The sequence below is a fragment of the Caretta caretta genome, chromosome 1 (genome assembly GCF_965140235.1).
Source record: "Caretta caretta isolate rCarCar2 chromosome 1, rCarCar1.hap1, whole genome shotgun sequence".
Classification (NCBI taxonomy): domain Eukaryota; kingdom Metazoa; phylum Chordata; order Testudines; family Cheloniidae; genus Caretta; species Caretta caretta.
Window position 1 is genome coordinate 188,387,809 of NC_134206.1, and position 22,272 is coordinate 188,410,080.

General features: G+C 40.6%; 1 protein-coding gene across 5 annotated transcripts in view; it reads left to right on the plus strand.

Moving 5' to 3' along the window:
* Positions 1-22,272, plus strand: part of DCAF6 (DDB1 and CUL4 associated factor 6) — a 176,367-nt gene that overhangs the window by 142,751 nt on the left and 11,344 nt on the right. For 3 of the 5 annotated variants that reach the window (XM_048869720.2, XM_048869741.2, XM_048869750.2), the window contains 2 exons: positions 7,380-7,421; positions 20,739-20,877. In XM_048869720.2, coding sequence (XP_048725677.1) covers positions 7,380-7,421; positions 20,739-20,877 — 181 coding nt within the window. The remainder of the gene's footprint in view (positions 1-7,379; positions 7,422-20,738; positions 20,878-22,272) is intronic. The other 2 variants (XM_048869730.2, XM_048869758.2) reach the window with 1 other exon arrangement.

Sequence of the window (22,272 nt, forward strand, 5' to 3'; positions counted from 1 at the left end):
GGAAAAGAGATTCAAAAGTTTGCGGTTCTTTTCCTGTCTACCTGGCCAGTGCATCTGAGTTGAGAGTGCTGTCCACAGCGTTCACAATGGAGCACTCTGGGATAGCTCCCGGAGGCCAATACCATCGAATTGTGTCCACAGTACCCCAAATTCGAGCCGGCAACGTTGATTTAAGCGCTAATCCGCTTGTCAGGGGCGGAGTAAGGAAATCGATTTTAAGAGCCCTTTAAGTCGAAATAAAGGGCTTCATCGTGTGGACGGGTGCAGGTTTACATCGATTTAATGCTGCTAAATTCGACCTAAAGTGCTAGTGTAGACCAGGGCTAAGGTGCCACAAGTACTCCTCTTCTTATTCCTTGGTAGGCTCACTAGATACCTGTGTAGTGCCCCAACAACTGTAGACATTCTATGAAAATCTCAGCAGGATTTATCAGTGTTTTTTACATATTTTTGTTGGCTTTGCAGCCTTCTAGTGAGGAAAGCTAAAAGTCTTATAACAGGTTAAGGGTAAATAATCAAGGATGGTGCTTTATGTACCACCAGTATAGCCAGTTTCCGGCAATCTTCATTATTTTTTTCAGCAATTTCAAGTGTCCTAGCTAATGTGCAACACCAGTTAGGATTCATAGGCTTTAATTCAGCAAAGCAATAAGTCTCCTCAGTGAGACTTGAGCATGTGCTTAAACTTCAGTTTTTGGCAGGGTATAACTCCAACCAAGTTCTTGTCTCATGTCACAGTTTTGATATTACAGTCTCAGCACTTTTTTAGTTGCTTATAACTTCGTCAAACTTTAGCAATTTGAGCTGAAATTTTCTATGCTGCATCTGTTTCAGGTTGATTTTTTTTTTTTTAATTTCTGCGAAAATGGTTCATTCATTTGAGAATGAGGCCAGGGAAAAATACATTTTACCCATTTTAAAAAACAAAACAATCTGACATTTTGTTTGAAAAGTTTTGGATCAGGGACTTGAAATTTGGTAGGGGGTGGCCTGTGTGTCAGGATTGTGCATTTTGCTGAACCCATGAAAATCTGCCCAAATTTGGTCAAGTTATAAGCCTTTGAAAAATCATAGTTCTCACATGCTCAGGAGAGACTTCTTAGATTTTAGCAGCTAAATACCCCAGAGATTCCATATGCACTGGGTATATGCCAGCCTGGGGCTGAGCAGGACTTTGCCTGACATTGCAGCTCTGGGTTGCTATAAACTGTACTGCATCCGGTTCCTGAATTGAGAGCAGGAAGCCTGTCTGTCCTGTGCTCAGTGACTCCCCCTGGTGACAAACCAGCCTGATACAAATACAAAATGGGGAAAAAAAGCTAGACCTGTGGAGTCTTAAGGGAGAAGTAAGCTGGGGCAAAGACTCTGTAGGACGATCCTGGGAGTGGAGACTGAAGGGACGGGAGAGGAAGACTGGGACTGAGAACCAGTGGAGTGGGGGACAGGAAATGAAGGGAAAAGGGAGACAGATCTAACAAGGTTCAGGGGATAAACTGGGACTGACTGGACAAAGACTGTGACAAGGAGCTGAAATGGGGGAGACACTGAGATTCAATAGGGAGCCCAGGGATGGAGACGGGGACTGGGTATGCGGGGGCAACTGAAGACCATGGTAGTGGTGGGGAAATAGATTGGATGAGAAGCCAGGAGGAAGGAACTGGGACTAGCAGAGCAAGGAGACTGGTGAGAAGGAGCTTCGGGGCTAGGGGGGTAGGACTGGGATGAGAAGCTTTGAGGAATGGAGTCTGAGACTGGCTAGGTGAGGAGACTGGGATGAGGAGCCAAGGTGGGGAAGAGATATAACTTGGAACCAAGGACATGTTGGGTAGGAGGAGGCAAAAGGAATCAAGCTGGGTAGGAATGTGTAGAAGAGTCTGTATCCACTACAACATGCTTCCTTCCTGAGCCTAGAGTGGAACCCAAAATTCCTGAGTCTCACCATTCCTTTGCTGGCTCACATAGAAGATGACAACCTACTACTGCTACCAGTTGAACAAAGCTCTGCCACTGTGATGGATATAAAGGTTTCCACCCTGTTGATAACCTATGTGGGTGTCAATATGATGCCACATGATGGAATAACTATTATTTCAGTTCCTTTAAAAAAATAACAAAAAACTAAAAATTACACAAACTGTTAAAAGAACATTACTAAGGTTACACTGAAAAGTTAGGAAATGCCAGATTTAAGGTTGCCTGTGCAACTTTAATTTGTCCACCTTATGTGTATGCATAATGTTAGTCTTTTGTTACATGACTACATACTATTTTTCCACAGGACCACTGCCTCACTCAGTGGAGTATTATGTGTAGCATTAGAATCTTAGTAGTTAGAGACAAAGATTTTAAGTCAATTTCCTCAGGAGGGACAGCATATGGTGTGGTCTGCTGGTTTGAACACAAGGCTATGAATCAAAAGTCTCCCAAATTCTAATCCCATCTCTGATATGTACTTCCTTTGTGACCTTGGGCCAGGAACCTAGCATCTTCCTTAAGTTCCCCTCTCATAATTTTTTTATCCCTATCGGGTGTTCTGTTGATTATTTGATAAAGATTGCAGTAGTGCCGTGAGTGGATATTACACTTAATTTTACAGACTTCTCCCTTGTCTGTATCTGACTGCATCAGTGACGAATGTAAGCCCAAATTCTGCTCTTAGTTACACCAGTGTAAATCTAGTATATGTTAACTGCACTGAAGTTGATACGGTTAAATATTTCATATGAAAATAAAAACCAAACTATAATGGTTGCGTTTTTCCATTGAATGGCTGTACAGCCCAATGTGGTTTAGGATTGCCTCCAGGCTTTTGATTAAAATTAGATTCAATGCCTCATTCACTTCAGTTTGTTCTTGTGTATATGTATAAGGAGCAGAGCTTTCCTACATAGCTGAATGGTGACAAGGTTAAATAATAAAATTCAAATTTTTTCCCTCTGGTTTCAGGATTTTAGAATACCTTTCAAACTATTGGTATATAAGTGGCAAGGGTTTGTGTGTGAGGGAAAACCATGATTTTTCCAGTTAAAGACCACACTGGCAGTCTTGGAAGCTGACTGTGAATCCTCTTCAGTACAACTTATTCAGACAAAACCTTTTTTGTAGTCAGTGAGTTTGTCTGAGTGAGTACTGAATTCAGCTCCTTGTAATTTTAATGTATTGCCACATATGATCCTTGATTTACAAAATTGTTAGTACTATACCAGTGACTAAACCCTTTCCCTAATAACAAACCCACCATGCCCAACTCCTCTTTACTTCTATCCCAGGGCCAACTGCCCCAGTATCTGCAAATTACATGTATTCAGACTGTACATTCAAATGTGTGCATATTGTGGTACCAGGTCTTGAGAAGAGATGAGGTTCAGAGGGTATCTGCAGCTAGGAAGAGGAATCTGAAGTATATTACTTTGGGAAAAGAGTCAGATGAGAATGTTCATGACCTTGTCAATGGAGTGGGATTTGGGAGGATTTCCATAGATAAGAGTTTTAGGATTCTTAGATCTCAGATTTAAATATGTTCTCTAGGCTGCATGTCTCAAGGTGTAATAGCTATCAGAGGCTTTCAGGTATTCAGGACATCCCAGTACTTCAAAAAACGTAAAATTTTGGTCTTTGGTAATGTCATTCTGCCTGATCAGAGTGAAACATAAGTCTCCATTTAATAGCTTAAAGAAGTCTTAGGCCAGTCTACACTACCACTTACTTCAGTATAATTTACGTCACTCAGGGGTGTGAATAAGCCACTCCCCAAGCGACAGGTCGTTGTAATTTACAAGCGCTGGTGTGAACAGCACTGTCGGCAGGACATAGCTACAGTCTCTCGCGGAGGTGGATTTATTATGCCCACAGGAGAGCTCTCTTCCCTTGGCATAGAACATCTTCGCCAGATGCACTGCATTGGTGTAGCTGAGCCAGTGTATGGCTTCTAGAGTAGACTAGTCCATAGATGCCAAAAACATTATCATGTAGCTCTTTCATGTAAATATGACCAAGTCAGAGGTGATGCTTATTTGCACCTATCCTTCAAGACTCTTTAACGTTTTGTTCAATAGTATGGAAAGTTATACTAAATGTAGAACTACTTTTGTATATCTTGCATCAGGACTTTATTGGTACATCCACACAGCAGATGGGAGTTGGAATTCTCACTTGGCTAGCATACAAACACTAGCTCTGCTCGAACTAGCACCTAAAAAATAGTGTGATCATGGCTGCTTGAGCTGGCTGCCCAAGTCCATGCCGAAGGAGGCAGGCAGGATTGTACTCAGGCTGCTAGCCCGAGCCCCCATCTGTGCCACCATGGTAACGCCGCTGTTTTTAGCATACCAGCTCAAGCAGAGCTAGCACTTGAAAATATGTGTGTCTACCTGAGCTGGGAATCTTACTTCCCAGCTCCTGTTCAGCGATACCCTTAAAGATAATTTACTTTACCATTATCTGAGGGGTAGCCATGTTAGTCTGTATCCACAAAAACAACAAGGAGTCTGGTGGCACCTTAAAGACTAAGTCTTTAAGGTGCCACCGGACTCCTCATTGTTTTTACCATTATCTGTTTGGCCAAGTCAGCTTGATAAATTAGCATGCTTCACTGAGTGTTGTACTTCCTAAAATTCATTCCATTGTTGTTACCTATTTGATATTTAAAGTAACAGACCTTGATGGAATATGGAAAACAACCACAAATCAGCTTGTTGAGAGTCCAGAGACAGAAAAGGATGTGTTTACTTTCCCGGTTGGAAATTCTATTGCTGGACAGCCGTAATTCAATATATTTGGGCTGCAGAGAAACAGCCCCTCGTGACAAAGTACTGATGTAGTACATTGCTCACCCTTTATTCTTTTCAATATGATTTATGGTAAAGACATTTGGGTCCCTCAGGTGATTAGATTACATGCTATAGTAGGGGGCACCTCTGTAAATATAGAAAAATATAATCAGGTACCTTGACAAAGTGCCAAAATTCTCATTGACTTCATGGGAATATCTGGTCTGTTCCTCTAGGAAAAGGAGACACTAACTTTCAAAGAGGGGATGCTAAAATCCTGTTGACTGTTGGAGACCTTTTCCAGAGTATAACATTACTGAACTTTGAACTGCTTAGAATAAAGTTTGATCTCTGGATTTCTATATGTATCTACAAGTTAAACACTTCCGAGACATTGGAGAAATACCAGAGTTAGCAACGAATGATGTAGAAGAAAAATTCAGGTAGTGACCTAACCCAAATTAGCCCTTGTCTATAATGTACAATTTTTCTGTTGAGGAATGCTGGCAAGTGTATACCCCAAATTCTGTACTCTGGAGTCAAGATCTTACAGTTCCTCCTCTTACAGTAAGGATAATTAGTGGCAGAAGCACTTGAATACCCCTTTGCAACCTGTTTCTAATCCTTAAAAAGCAAATATAGTACTTCATGCTTCATGAACTTTTTACTACTTTCCTTCAATTTTGAACAAAATGAATATAAATCTCCACTTCAGATGTTCTAAATGTGATTCATTATGCATCATTCATATGTTTTTTAGGGATCTCCCATTATGTGCACTCATTTAGATACCTAATCCAACTTTTAATGTGTTCCAAACTGGGAACTGGCTCTATTTATTTGACCCTCTGTTATGTATTCTGGGAATCTATCCACAGGACCAACTCTCTCTAGCGCTTGACTTAAGGAATACAGAACATGGTGTCTGCAAGCAAAAAGCTTGTCCTAAATTTAACTGTACCAGTAGACCTATGCTATAGATATGGAAACATGAAATCTGAACCTACTTTGTTATTCCTAAAACAACAGCACCAAAGAGAGCTTCTATAAAGTATATAAAAACATCCTGGTCTTCAAGTCAATTAACCAGGATTTATCATCTAATGCATATAACTTAGATATGTTTGGAGTCTAAAGTAGCAGTCAATCTGTTGCCCAATATTAGTATGATTTAGTATTTAGACTTACAATAAAGATTAAATAGATGTTAAATAGAAAGCAATTAAATTCTGGGAAAAAAATCTTATGTCAATTTGTCAAAAAGGTAAAACTAAAAAAAATATAGTAGACCTATAATTTAATATTTTCATTTTACTTATCTGACATAGCATTCCTTACAGTGATTCCCATGTAACTATTCCTCTGTTTATCTTGAATGCAGTAGAAATATATCTTTTAAAAAGCTGTTTGTTGTTTGAACATAGAAAAAGTCCACAGCAGTGGTTTTAAAGTCCAAAACAAGTATTTTTACAGGTTTACATAATTGTGAAACTGCCCAAACTCTCCGGAGTTGTTACGTTTTGGGCTGAGACTAGCCATGAGCCATTATCTCCCAGAACTGAAAATGGGAGACTTAGGATGGAATGGCCATCTCATTCTTTTCCTTTAGCACCTCTGCTGCTATAGTATAACATTACCTTAGGAAATGGTGAAGACTATATTGACTAAAAGAAGTGAAATGCTTGGCTCTTGAAATCTATTTTATAGTAGTTGGTCTAGTTAACTAATCTAATATGACATTTTTAACACACCCGTGAACAATTATCTGATGGAATTTCCTAGGGTATATTTAAAGAATAAGGATGAAAATAAATTTCATATTGTGAAACTATTTGACTAGATGTTGCTGGAACATTGTCACTTACCCTACAAGGTCTGCAGAAGGGACTTCTCTCCTGTGCTCCTTGTGGAGTCCATGGGGAGAAGAGTCCCTTTTGTTGCATGCCAAAGCAGCTAAATATCTTCTAAGTTAGATGTGCACAAACTTCTCAAAACGCAGCAAAGTTAGTCATGTATGTGCAGAAAGCATGGCCTTCTTTAGCTGTGAACTCTGTGGGCTTAGTGAGAAAATACTTTGCAAAGTGTTCTGCAAGTGCACACAATTGAATTATGACCATCAAACATCATGTCAGATCAAAATCAGTTTTCACCTGAATAGTCCAAGGCACTTCCCAGTGAGGGCTATTTACATATTCAAACGGCCGAATTGGTTCAATTCAAACTTTCTGATAAAAGGTCACCTCTGAGCAGAGACTAAGCCTCGAAAATCAGTCCAATTAGTGGAAAATTTGAAGTCATAAGGGACTCAAAATAGAGAATTTGCAATGGAAATGTTTATGCAACTTGCTGCCACACCTGCTACAATTCAATTGATGAGTAATTACTGTATTTTATAAAACCTGTATTTACAAAAACTTATTGTGTACTAATAAAAATATGCAAAAACTGGGGGGAGGATTGATTGAAATTAAAATGTTTTTCATGTATTAACTCATATGGAAGAAGTAGAATCTTTGAAATAATCGGAACACATTCTGTAATAGACTCTAATCTTTAAAAACTCAGTACACGGGATTTGTGAATGACTTTAACTATTGTTCCCTTCACTAGATTTAATATCAGAGGAACAGCAATAGGTGATAGAATAATGAGGTAATTCAGTATCTTCCTCCCTCTCCCCCTTTTTCTTCCTTCTGTATGATGGATTTACCAGGTCCTCGTTTTCCACATCTAACCAGTTTTTCTGTTAGCTGTTACCACTTTTAAATTTGCCAAACTTTGGATGCTGGAAATTGTAGAGCAGATTGCTTGATGAGTTATATTTAACTGCATGCATTGCATGGAAACAGAGTGAGAAGAAATTGCTGTGTACAAATTTAACATCACATTAATCTCTTTAGTGTATGCCATAAAAATAATCATAATGTAAAAAGTGTTTACTCATGTAGAACAAACACTTTTTTTTTTAAACTTCATTAGCTTTGGCACTTGTATTTTGCATGTGCCACCGTTGATTTGGCTTGTTTTGTATTGGAGAACACTTGGTTCTGGAGCGAGATTAATTAGCACTATTTAGGAATACATTGTTCAAAGGCCTGTTTTAATTTTTGGACAGATCAATTTATGGAATTGAGCATAATTTTTATAGCCAGGATTGATAGTGCAAATTTAGGAAGAGAGACACTGGGTTTTGGGGGATGTTTCTCCACCTCATAAAGTTAAAAAATGTAAAAGCACTTGAGATGGAATACTCTTGTCTCTCTCAGTGAAATACCCCAGTATGTTAATTGTAGGAAGACTTAAGGGTTTTGACAACTAAGTTTGACAGTAGGCCTTCAGGGAGAGAAGCAATTGTGTGAGTTAGTGCCAAATATAATAGATGGAGATTAAGTTAACAAATGGAAGGAATTAATTTAAAATGACACAATATTTTTATAGTTTCATGAATGACCAGTTGCAGGATACACGTCTGAAGGGGTTAATTTATATGACTACCCTAGAAAGGGTATCTGCATTTCTTATATTAAGGTCCCTGCATACAGTCGCGCACAATGTGTAAGTGGGTCCAAAAATATGAATATCTAAAGGAAAATAGTGTGTCCCTGTCTTTCCATTGCCTTTATATTTCAGTTTTAGCTACTACTCTCGTGCAGTTAGCTAAAGGTCTGTATTCAAGGGCTTTTGTAATCTGTGGAAAGATGGAACCACATTCCATGGTAAAAGCCACTGTTCTTGGAGTTCTATAGCACCCCAGTGTTACAGACTGCAAGTTCTGTGTCAGCTTGAGGTAAATGTATAGAATTAAATATGAAAATGAATAATGCAATCGGTGTGGAATTTTTATAGTATCTAATTAGTTGATATATTGTCTTCCTAATATTTCATCTTAATTGTCCTGTAGATTTTAATAGTGCCACAACTGTCGAGTTTTTTGCAACTGAGTAGGAGATAGTTGAGAAATTGGGCACTTGGGGAGGCAAGGGAAATGAGTATCTTGGGATTGAGAGATAACCACGTCATGTTTCTGCTGAAATGATCAACAGTGAAATAGTCAATGTTGGGACTTAAGGCAAGTCTGCACTATAAAATTAAGTTGACTTAAGTTACGTCGATGTACAGCTGGGGTGGGCCAACTACGGCCTGGGGGCCACATCCAGCCCTCCAGACATTTTAATCTGGCCCTCGAGCTTGCTCTGGGGAGCCAGGTCTGGGGCTTGCCCCGCTCCAGGTGGGGAGCAGGAAGGGGGCTTGCCCTGCTCCGTGCGGCTCCTGGAAGCAGCAGCATGTCCCCCCTCCAGCTCCTAAGCGTAGGGGCAGCCAGGGGGCTCCACATGCTGTCCCTGCCCCAAGCTCCGCCCTCTCAGCTCCCATTGTCTGGGAGCCACAGCCAATGGAAGCTACGGGGCAGGGCCTACGGACAGGGCAGTGCTTAGAGCTGCCTGGCTGCGCGCCACAAAGGAGCCAGAGTGGAGACATGCTGCTGCTTCTGGGAGCTGCTTGAGGTAAGCACTGCCTGGAGCCTGCATCCCTGCCCCAGCCCTAATCCCCCTCCGAACCCCTTGGTCCTATCCCGGAGCACCCTGTGCACCCCAAACCCCACCCCAGAGCCCACACCCCAACCCCCAATTTCATGAGCATTCATGGCCCGCCATACAATTTCCATACCCAGATGTGGCCCTTGGGCCAAAAAGTTTGCCCAGCCCTGATGTATAGTCACTGCAGTAATGAAGTCAGTTTTGCATGTCTACACTATGCTCCTGTTGGTGGTGCTCCATATGTGTCCTCACCAGGAGCACTTGCACCAATTTAACTGTCAGTGTAGGGCACTGACAGCTGGAGCCCTGCTGCCGGGGGGTAACAGCAGGAACAGTCTGATGTAAGCAACACAGTGTCTTCACGGACACTGCGTCGACCTAACTACATCAACTTAAGTGTTATGCCTCTTCTGGAGGTGGAGTTATTAAGTCAGTGTTGTTGGTGACTTACATTAGTGGGACTGACATTTTAGTGTGGACGCTTACAGAGTTAGGTCGACATAAGCTGCCTTAGGTCAACCTAACTCTGTAGCATAGACCAGCCCTTAATGTGTTGTTAGGATTCAAAGTTAACATCCAGTTAAAATGATTGGGGCAGTTCACACATCAGAGCTGTCTTAACAAATAGGAATGTGTCACTGCATTGGAAAGTTCATAATTGGAAGGTACTCTTCACATAGAGGCTCTTTTGGAAACTATTTGAAACCTAGAAAACATTTTTTTTAAATCAAAACTTAGATTTCAGGGCAAAATTCTGAAGCAAATTCCACAGCTGCAAAATAATGAAATTCATGGAGTCTGCTTGCACCCATGAAAACAGGGCTTTACTTGTCTAAGTACTGGGACGGCAGTGGAATTATGCTGCAGCTTGGGGAGGTAGGAGAGTGTTATGGGGAGGGAGAGAAGGGTTTAATTCAAAAGAGGAGAGGAAGAGGAGGCAGGTACACTTCTTAGCAAGGAAAAAGAGAACAGAATATTTTGGTGCTCAGTTTAGATTCTCTCAGGATAAATAAAGCTCACCAGGGTAAGAGTTGAGAATTTCATTGGCATTGTAGGAAAGAGCTCTGTAAAGTGTACTTCCTTTTACAATATTAATGAAGTAACCATGTCAATGGAATCAATGTATGTCAGATACAGCAGCAGCTTTTCTGTGCATAATCTGTAGATTCAAGAGGCTTTTAAATTGAGTATGTTTTTGATGGGCACAGTTATAATCTGTTTTCCTTCTTTTAAAGCAGGTCCAGTAATCATTTCTGCATCCTTTAGTAATAAATTTAGCTGTTTTGAGATTTATGCCTTTCTAGATAACCAAAAGTCCTCAATAATATGAATCCGAAGTGACGGCTGAACTCAGATCTGTGACCAAAAAAACTTTTAAGGAGCAGTATGTAAAATATTACACTGGACCAAATGTATTGGGTACCCAATTATGCAAAATTCATTGTAGAAACATAAACACAGAATTTTCTGGATGGAAATCTTAGTAGATTTTAGATGAAGACTCATTCTCCCTCCCCCATAAGTTTAAAAAAAAAAATGAATGTTCTATGGATTTAGGTTTCACTTTTTCTTTCTCCACAGTTTTTTTGGGGTTTTTTTTAGTGGCTGTAGAATTTCTTCTGAGGCAGCTGTTAGACTTGGCTGTAGATAAACTGTATCATTCTCTTGTTCAGTTTTTTTCTTCAGATTTACATTTAATGGAAAAATCCAAATGCTTTTATACTACAGTGATAAATACCTAGATAGGTCATTCATTCTTGGGCCTAATTAGAATAGTTAAACCCATATTTTGGGGTTTGAAAGGACAGCATAATACAATCACTTTTGATAATATTTTCAGCTGGAGGGTGATGCAGAATGAGTGCTTTCAAGTGCATACACGTGATGAGGTTTGAGCACACAAGTTCTTTTGCGATTAATACAATGTTTTTATGCATATTGGTTGGGGATACAAAAAAAAAAAGCTGTGTTCAATTATTGTGCTTCAGTATAAAGTCCAGGGTAATAATACTTGGAACTTGACTAGCATCTTCCATTCAAGGATCTTAAAACACCTAATAAAAGAAACCACACAATGTCCCTGTGAAATAGATTAGTATCCCTACCCTTCAGATGCAGCAACTTAGTCACAGCAAAACAGTGGCAGAGATAATAGGAATCAGGTTTCTTGACTGTCCACGCTTTTGAACCACTAAAACCTTTATGTCGATATGGAAGAAACATTCAATTCTGAAATTGCACCTTTTTTATGTGCAAGTACTCCAGGCTTTGAGTCTTTCACATAACCATACTCCATGAGTTGGTTGATGTGCAGTCAATTCCTTTTGATGATTTTGTGTGTGATGTAATTAAAAGTGCATGATTTGCTAAAGCCTTAAAATCAGGCTGCATCTTCTGTTGTCTTAATCCATTATTACACTGGGAGATAACCAGTTCAGTGTCCAGGTGTCTTATTTGTTGATATTTTAAGTTACATAATGGACATTTTTGTTTCACCTTGATAGCATTTTACCTATAATATTATTCATTTGCTTTCTAGACATACAGATTCCGTTTGTGACTGGCACTACTTCCGGGAAAGGTGTGATGGCCACTCCATTCAAACCATTCTTTTCAGTAGCAGTTCAATCTCGAAAAACTACTTTTTGGGCTTAAATTTCTGCTTCCAAATGTTAGCCTAAAAGTGAATTGTATGGGAACTTTGTAGAAAGTCTAAGCTGTTTTTGAATAACATAACTAGGAAAAAATTCCTTTTATGACCATTTGTTTTCAAGATTCAAATTTGGCTCTGCTGGAGTCAGTCTAGGAAAAAAGTGCTGTCCCTATCCAAGACTACTTGGATACTTCTGCTAAAATAATCAGAATTGAAATGTATGACAACAATACTTTACCTTTGAAATCTGATGAAAATTTAACATGCCATTGAGATGACTGAGGCACTACACGCCTTCTTGGGTCCTGTCCCATATCCGCAACACAAACCTACTTTATTATGGGATGATATATCAAGGTAGCACTCAACATGAATAGAACATTGGTTTTGATTTTGTAATGTAGTTGAGACCAAAGAGCATCCCTGAATTATCCTAAAATAAAGGCTTTAGCATGGTGTGAAGACATAGTCAAAACATAGTTCAGTCTCTCTCTGTGTACAGGACCAAATCATTGTGTAATTGCATTCTGCAGCATAACTTTCTGTATTGTGAACAAAACCTTTTAAAGGTATTGTTGTTACCGGCAGTTTCAGTCAGACAGCATTACTTAGGGTTACATTCAGATTTCTTCACAATCATAATGACTAGAAATTTACTTCTAAAATACAAATAAATAATTTATATTTGTCAGCAACTGGTGAGGTCACCAGAAAAGCGCTGTACCAGAGTATGTATCACAGATTACTTCCTGACTTCTCAGTAGAGTTGCCAGTTTTGATTGGACGTCTTGCTGGAGATTTCTTCACATAATCTTTAAAGATGAATCTTTAGTTCCTGGAGACTCCAGGACAGTTCTGGAGGGTTGGCAGCAGCCCTACTTCTCATGTTCGGTGAAGTGTGTGCAATTTTTTAAAAAACAATTGTTCAAGCTCAGCAAAGATCAAAATTTGGAACATTAAAAAAATTGCACAGCATCTTACTTTCTCTGCTGGCTTTGTGTATGTGTGAGCCTACATCAAATTTTCAGATTGCTGTCTAACATTTATATTTTTATATCATAACTGTTACCATTGTATCTGAAATTAAAAATGAACAAAAGCCCAGAACGAAAATATGCTGCTCTTTTTGTACTTCCAGGACAGAGATGTGTAACTGTTTTGTTTTAATTTAAAAATCTGTGCACAGAGCAGCAATTCTGGGGGAGGCTTTATCAAAAAGGTGTGTTCTCCCCATGCATCTGAAGCAATATTAGGCTAGGGCCCAGTCTGGTCTTGTCTGGCAAGGAGTTCTGTAGCCAGGGTCTCAACATCAAGAATACTTTGTTCCCAAAGCCTGATAGCCAGAACCTCCCTGTGAAGTGTAGTTGTATTAGCCTTACTCTCCAGATGGCCCCATTTCAGAGATAGCTAAATTACAGTCAATTAGTGCCTTTTCACTTAGAACCAGGACTTAACTTCAGAGGTGAATCTAAATTGGTGTTTGGAAGGCATAAGTGTGATTGATAATATGTGTATCACAGTGGCTAGGTCCTCATCTGAGAGGCGTGAGTGGAAGCATCCTGGGTGTGCCAAGGTGCAAAGGTGATTCTTGTATCTGTGGCAATCTGTGTGACCAAGAGTAGTAATAAGACTAGCAAGAGCCCCAAGAATTTTTTAGTTGTACTCAGCAAGTTTTTATTTCTTTGAAGGACTAGACTATCTTACTAGGGGTAACCCAGATTTAGCACTTTATCTGCAATGATAACCTTTTAACTAATCAGCTGATCCCCCACTCAGTGGTTTAAAAAAAAATTAAGCTAATGGCATAAGACCAGAGATGTACAAGCACCTCCTGGAACTGATGGAAGTCCCAATAAGTGGCAGTTGAAAGGATAGCAGTACACACTTGAAAACAAAAGGCCCTAATGTGTTGAATAGATCTCTTTTCTTTCCAAAGCTAAACTGCTTTTTTGCCTGGTTAGTACTAGAATGGGAGGCAACCTGGTGTTCTGTGTGTGCAACCTGGAACTGGGGTACCACTGAGCCCTCTGACCCACCAGCCTGGGCTCCCTGTCACACTGTGCTGCTGTGACAAGCTGCAAAGCCCTCCAGCCTGTACTTTCACTAGCATTCACACAGGTAGGGACACACCCAGATGCAGTTACATGCAGGCTCTGTATCCACAGCTTCCCAGCCTACAACCCCAGGGCAGTACCATCCTGCCCTGGTCAAATCTGGGTCAGTATATAGGTTTAATACCTGGTCCACCTCTCCCTCAATGCACTATAAGGTGGGTAGAAAGTTGGCTAGATTGTCGGGCTCAACGGGTAGCGATCAATGGCTCCATGTCTAGTTGGCAGCTGGTGTCAAGTGGAGTGCCCCAGGGGTCGGTCCTGGGGCCGGTTTTGTTCAATATCTTCATAAACGATCTGGAGGATGGTGTGGATTGCACTCTCAGCAAATTTGCGGATGATACTAAACTGGGAGGAGTGGTAGATACGCTGGAGGGCAGGGATAGGATACAGAGGGACCTAGACAAATTGGAGGATTGGGCCAAAAGAAATCTGATGAGGTTCAATAAGGATAAGTGCAGGGTCCTGCACTTAGGACGGAAGAATCCAATGCACAGCTACAGACTAGGGACCGAATGGCTAGGCAGCAGTTCTGCGGAAAAGGACCTAGGGGTGACAGTGGATGAGAAGCTGGATATGAGCCAGCAGTGTGCCCTTGTTGCCAAGAAGGCCAATGGCATTTTGGGATGTATAAGTAGGGGCATAGCGAGCAGATCGAGGGACGTGATCGTCCCCCTCTATTCGACATTGGTGAGGCCTCATCTGGAGTACTGTGTCCAGTTTTGGGCCCCACACTACAAGAAGGATGTGGATAAATTGGAGAGAGTCCAGCGAAGGGCAACAAAAATGATTAGGGGTCTGGAACACATGAGTTATGAGGAGAGGCTGAGGGAACTGGGACTGTTTAGTCTGCAGAAGAGAAGAATGAGGGGGGATTTGATAGCTGCTTTCAACTACCTGAGAGGTAGTTCCAGAGAGGATGGTTCTAGACTATTCTCAGTGGTGGAAGAGGACAGGACAAGGAGTAATGATCTCAAGTTGCAATGGGGGAGGTTTAGGTTGGATATTAGGAAAAACTTTTTCACTAGGAGGGTGGTGAAACACTGGAATGCGTTGCCTAGGGAGGTGGTGGAATCTCCTTCCTTAGAAGTTTTTAAGGTCAGGCTTGACAAAGCCCTGGCTGGGATGATTTAATTGGGTATGGGTCCTGCTTTTGAGCAGGGGGTTGGACTAGATGACCTCCTGAGGTCCCTTCCAACCCTGATATTCTATGATTCTAAGAGAACAATGCACATTTGTGGTAATCAAGCAGAGATTTTCCCCAAGCACTCCAGTCAAAGCTCACTGGTTTGGATTAAAACATAAAATACATTTATTAACTACAAAAAATAGATTTTAAGTAGGGCTGTCGATTAATCACAGTTAACTCACGCAATTAACTCAACAAAATTAATTGCAATTAACAATTTATTGTGATTAATCACAGTTTTTATCGCACTGTTAATAGAATACCAACTGAAATTTATTAAATATTTTGGATGTTTTTCTACATTTTCAAATATATTTATTTCAATTACAATACAGAATACAAAGTGTACAGTACTCACTTTATATTATTTTTATTACAAATATTTGCACTGTAAAAATGATAAACAAAAGAAATAGTATTTTTCAATTCACCTTATACAAGTACCATAGTGCAATCTCTTTATTGTGAAAGCATAACTTACAAATGTAGATTTTTTTTGTTACATAACTGCACTCAAAAATAAAACAATGTAAAACTTTAGAGCCTACAAGTCCACTCAGTCCTATTTCTTGTTCAGCCAAACAAGTTTATTTACATTTACAGGAGATAATGCTGCCCGCTTCTTATGTACGATGTCATCAGTGAGAACAGGCGTTTGCATAGCACTTTTGTAGCCGGCATTGCAAGGTATTTACGTGCCAGATATGCTAAAAATTCATATGCCCCTTCATGCTTTGGCCACCATTCCAGAGGACATGCTTCCATGCTGATGATGCTCATTAAAACAAAATGTGTTAATTAAATTTGTGACTGAACTCCTGGGGGGAGAATTGTATTTCTCCTGCTCTGTGTTTTAGCCGCATTCTGCCATGTATTTCATGTTATAGCAGTCTTGGATGATGACCCAGCATATTGTTTGTTTTAAGAACACTTTCACTGCAGATTTGACAAAACTCAAAGAAGGTACCAATGTGAGATTTCTAAAGATAGCTACAGCACTCGACTCAAGATTTAAGAATCTGAAGTGCCTTCCAAAATCTGAGACACGGGGTGTGGAGCATGCTTTCAGAAGTCTTAAAAGAGCAACACTCTGGTGCGGAAACTACAGACTCAAGCCCCCAAAAAAGAAAATCAACCTTCTGCTGGTGGCATCTGACTCATGATGACGAAAATGAACATGCATAGGTCTGCACTACTTTGGATCGTTATCGAGCAGAACCCATCATTAGCATGGAAGCATGTCCTCTGGAATGGTGGACAAAGCATGAAGGGACATATGAATATTTAGCACATCTAGCACATAAATATCTTGCAACGCCGGCTACAACAGTGCCACACGAACGTCTGTTCTCACTTTCAGGTGATATTGTAAACAAGAAGCAGGCAGCATTATCTCCTGCAAATGTAAAAAAACTTGTTTGTCTGAATGATTGCCTGAACAAGAAGTAGGACTGAGTGGACTAGTACATAAAGTTTTGCAGTCTTTTATTTTTGAATGCAGTTATTTTTTGTACATAATTTTACATTTGTAAGTTCAACTTTCATGATAAAGAGATTGCACTACAGTACTTGTATTAAGTGAATGGAGAAATACTATTTCTTGTATTTTTACAGTGCAAATATTTATAATAAAAATAAATATAAAGTGAGCACTGTACACTTCGTATTCTGTGTTGTAAGTGAAATCAATATATTTGAAAATGTGGAAAACATCCAAAACTATCTCTATAAATAGTATTCTATTATTGATTAACAGTGTGATTAATAATGATTAGTTTTTTTAATCGCTTGACAGCACTAATTTTAAGTGATTATAAGGGATAGCAAACCGATTAAAGCAGATTACCTAGCATATAAACAATACACAAACTAAGCTTAATATACTAGAGTGAGAATCTGCTATTCATATCCAATCTAACTGATGGTACTGGCAGACTTGTAGATTCTTAAGGCAGAAGCTGCATTAGCTTTACAGCTTGGGTTCTTCAGATCTTCAGACACAGGCTAGAAATCCCTTTAGCCTTGGTCCAGCACTTCCCCCCAGTTCAGTCTTTGTTCCTAAGGTGTTCGCAGGAGTCTTCTTGTGTGGGGAGTGAAGAAGCACAGATGATGTCACTCCCTACCTTATATAGCTTTAGCATATGGCAGGAACCCTTTGTTTCAAAACTTGGTTCCCAGACGGGTTTGTGGAAAAATAGACATCCCAAGATGGAGTCCAGAATCATGTGGCCTGGTCACATGTCCTTGTAGAGTCATAGCAGATATTACTTACAGGATGTCTGGAGTATTCTCAGGAAGGCTTACTAGGTGGGAGATAAGCTTTTATTAAGGCCCATTGTTTTCACTAATGGCTCATTGCCCTGAATAGGCCCTTCCCAGCCACCTATCTAGACTGAAAGCATCTTGTCTAGTGGGTGTCACCCAGGTGTAACTGCATTTGAAGTACAGATACATAGTATTTATAATTTCAGATACAAAAATGATACATGTATACAAATAGGATAATCATGTTCAGCAAATCATAACTTTTCCAATGATATCTCACATGACTCATCTTGTACAAAATGCATCATAATTATGCCATAACCATATTACTATGATGACTATGGGGTTCGGTGTCACATGATGCTTTTTGTTCATTTCTCTGTGATCACAAAGCTGATCTTTTCAGATGTGTATCTGTTGTGACAGGGCAAGGCCACATGGCTATAGAAAAGTAGTGGGAGATCGATATATTAGCTCCAGGCTAAACTAATCCCTGGTACCAGGATAAGTGAAATGGCAGCTGCTCCAGGTCAATTAAGACACCTGGGCCAATTAAGATCCTTCCAGAAAGCAGGGAAGACAGCTAGGTTGATTGGGACACCTGAAGCCAATCGGGGGCTGGCTGAAACTAGTTAAAAGCCTCCCAGTCAGTCAGGTGGGTGTGCATGTCAGGAGCTGTGGGAGGAAGTTGTGCTGTTGGAGAGGCTGAGTAGTACACACCATATCAGGCACAAGGAAGGAGGCTCTGAGGTAAGGGTGAAGTGGAGCTTGAGGAAGTGGGGGAATAGCCCAGGGAATTGTACATGTAATGTTTCTAAAAGGTCAGCTACCATAGCTGATACTATTAGGGTCCCTGGGCTGGAGCCCGGAGTAGAGGGTGCGCCCGAGCTCCCCCCCCCGACCTTTGCCCCCGATTAATCACTGAGACTGGGAGATAACAGAGACTATGCAAGGAAGGATAACGTCTCCTCACCTCCCTCGCTGGCTTATGATGAAAATGGCTTAGTAGACTGTGACCCTTATCTCTAGAGAAAGAAGGGTTACGTGCAGGGTCACAGTGAGCCTCTGAGGCTAGTAAAATCCGCCAGGAAATGTGGGACCCACGGAGGCAAGGACAGAGCTTTGTCATGCTGTACACAAATCATATGTGTATATTTGTATTGACATATAGCTGGAGCACATAGCTCTAGTTATGGTTCCAGAAATATTTTGCATAAGTGTGGAATGCATAACTCTCCATAGTTTCCCTTTCTGTATAGAAGATGACAAATGAGCAGAATGTTGTTAATCTCTTGGGAGTAATCCAAATATTCAATAAATGTAAGAGTAGTGTTATATATCTACAAATACTTGAAGGGTGTAAACACTAAAGAGCGGATAGGATTATTTAGTGTGGTACACGGCGAGACGGGGACACATAATAAGTAATGGGATATAACTATAAAAGGGAAGACTTAGCTTGGCTTCCGGGAAAAATCACCCAATAGCAAAATTTATTGTACTCCAGAAAAGTCTCCCAAAAAAAATTGGTGGAAGCCTCCATCTCCTGGGACTTTTAAAACTACAGTAGACAAATCACTAGGAAATGTATCATCAGGAATAGTCCATTGTTAGATGGACTGGGTGATCCCATCAATTCTTTCCTCTCCAACTTCTATCAAATGTGGTTAAAATTTTTCTTTATTCTTTTTAACAATAAAAGACCAGTCTAACTGGTGAGCTTTTTTTCTCTGGGGGTAGGGGGACGATGACGACGACGACACTTTTTATAGTAGATTAAATTTTCTCTTATGCCCACTTAGCGTTACTTTCAGCTTTTAGGATCCAATGCTTCCTCCAGCAACATTTTCTCTCCATCTTTCTTCTATGGCAAGACTGAGAAGGAAATCTATAGACTGAACTGGGAGCGGAGATGACTAATTGGGAAGGGCAGGAAGAGCTGACTCTGGTATGAAGTATGGAAGTAGCTCTAGAGGTGGGAGAGACAGCTACTTCCTTCTGCAACAGACGCATGTTATGGAACAGTGTGAAGAGGTAGTGACTAAAATATGACACTTCATCATTTCTGGCCTACTGGAAGTTACTAGTCAGGTGGTGGCGGTTTCCTTCCCTATGGTTCTGTTGCCTATCAAGAATTCCTGCCCTGGCCAATTTCATCCATTACATTCCACCAGCAATCAGCACCTCCACCCACTTCCTACTGTGACTGCTGTTCCACTTCGACCATCATACTCTAGTTCCACTCAGGGCATTGAGCAGGATGGCAGCAGCCATATGGAGGAGAAAGTGAGTGCTGTGAGCAAATCTCGGAGGTAAAAGTGTGACCATAGCTGGAGCTGAGGGGAAGCTGCAAAGGTGCAGCCAGGGGACAGGAAGATGAACCAGATGGAAGAACTCAAGCAACCAGAATTTCTATAGCATCACCAAAGCTGTAGCTTCCTGGAGTCCAGCAGCCACAAACTAGGGTGTTTAACCTAGCTGCTTTCTCCTGTCACTTCAGGAAGCCTTTTTGTGTGGGTCTGCTGCTGCATTAGGGGCAGCTTCCCACCACAATTGTTTTTTTTCTAGCCTTCAGAACTAGCTCTTCTCCGTTTCCCAATCAGTACTATTAAACATTTCTTATTGCTCATTCTCATCATAGCAAAAACATTGACAAGAAACTGTCAGACAAAGGATCTTCACCCTAAAGTAGGAAATAATGAGAAATGAAGGTCTATTAAAATGTAATAAAGGTGAAAGAAAACAATTAAAGGTTAAACTAGGTCTTTAATAATAGCTAACCTTTATATTAACCATTTTTTATATTTATATTCACCCTTTAACACGTTTGCTAGCACAGGGGATGGGAGAAGTTCTACAGGATTTTGAAAATATTCTATTGCAAAGTAAAATTACATGTGAATTTTGCCTGCCTCTAGAGTTTGTATGTTTTAAAGAGAATGAAGAAAATAACATGACCCTTGACATTTCACTGTGTTGCATGTTCTTCCTGTTCTAAACCAATATGGAAAAGCTCACAATCTGTAACTTCAAATAATTGTAATACTGTTGGTATCTGTGCCAAATTTGGGGAGAAAGGTTGAGTTTAAGTAGGCTGATTAAGCTATTTGGTACTGCTTTGTAGTTGCCCTAGTACACTATTTCGAAAAGCTCTGTCTATGCAGACTATGTCTCTGTATGATGGTCTTTCAGTGGTGTTCTCTTTGTGATTCCTAGACGATCTGCTGTTGCTCGCATTCAGGAACTCTTCAGAAGAAGAAAAGAAAGGAAAGAGATGGAAGAATTGGAAACCCTGAATATTAGACGACCTTTAATAAAGATGGTGTATAAGGGTCATCGGAACTCCAGGACAATGGTACAGAAATACTGCTTTAAGAACTGCAGAGTTGATATTTTAGGCTGAAATAATTTAGTTGTTACATTGATATGCTTGCTAAAAAGGGATTGTGTAATACATTTAAGATATTTTTAATTGTACATTAGATCTGTAACCACAAAATTTGGCATTTTGGAGAAGTTATGTACATTTCTCATGAGACACTCCATAATGTGCTTGTAGTCTAAGCCTGCATGACAATGAATCAGGTTTCCTAGGTTCTTCTTTGAGTAATTGCTCATGTCCATTCCGCTGTAGGGGTGTGCATGCCCTGTACACAATTGTCAGACATGTTCTTTTCACTCAGCAGTACCTGGTGTGGTGGCTCAGGCAATCTCTGCTGTTGCATGTCATTGCATTCAGGTTTAAGAAGGCGGAGCCACCTCTGACCCCGTTTAGTTCCTTCTCCCCACCAGTGACTGTTGTTGAAGCACTTTGAGTCTTGCTTGTAGCAAGTTCTTCCTTCACTCCTTGTATATAGCCTGTTTTTTTTCTTAGAAGTTAGTAGTAAGTTAAGTGTAGTATAGATAAATGTTAGTATTAATTTTCAGTTTTTAGGTCTTTTTTGACCAAATTCCAGTATAGGAGCCATGCCTTGCTCTCTGGGGTTTAAGTCCTGTTAGCTGTGTAGCAAGGCAATGCTGGTCAGCGACTTGCACCCCAGCTGCTTATAATACTTGGATAAGTCCCACATTAGTGACAGGTGTCACATCTGTAAGGGATTTAAGCCCCAGTCTGAGGATAGAGTATCTAGGCTCAAACATCTCCATATGGAGGCAGCACTTCCGAACATGGCAGCTCCGATGGTGGATGAACGGGCTCGGAGTACTGTAGCTTTGGTATGGCGTGCCCCACCAGAGATGTCTATGGCATCTTGCTCTCCATCATCAGACCAAAGTGGGGAGAGAAGCTCACCAAAGGCTCGGTACCCTGTTCGGCTAGATCGTTGGTACTGAAGTCAGCTGGAGGCCATGGCTCTGGGAGCGGGTCTGAGGATCTCTAGAGAAGTCCTCATCTAAGAAGAGTGGATCATCGACTCTGGAACCTGTGCCAAGTCTGTCGAGGCCAACCCCTGAAGTATCCATCGAAAGATACCAAGGAAAGGAATCTGTACCAATGACACCAGAGGCATATGCATCCACAAGAGAACGCTTAATCTCTCAGTACCAGAGTCCCTGGTGGTGGTGGTGGTGGTACGGAAAGGCTTTCAACCAGTACAAGTGCCTGTGTTTCCCACTTTGCCTCTTTAGGACCATGTAGTACCATTACTTTCTACAGCCTCAGAAGCTGGTGCAATCGAGAGGTAAGCCAGCGATAATACACCTGGTACTGTCATCCCTAGCCTCTGGCTACTTATCTCTGGTTCCAAAGGGC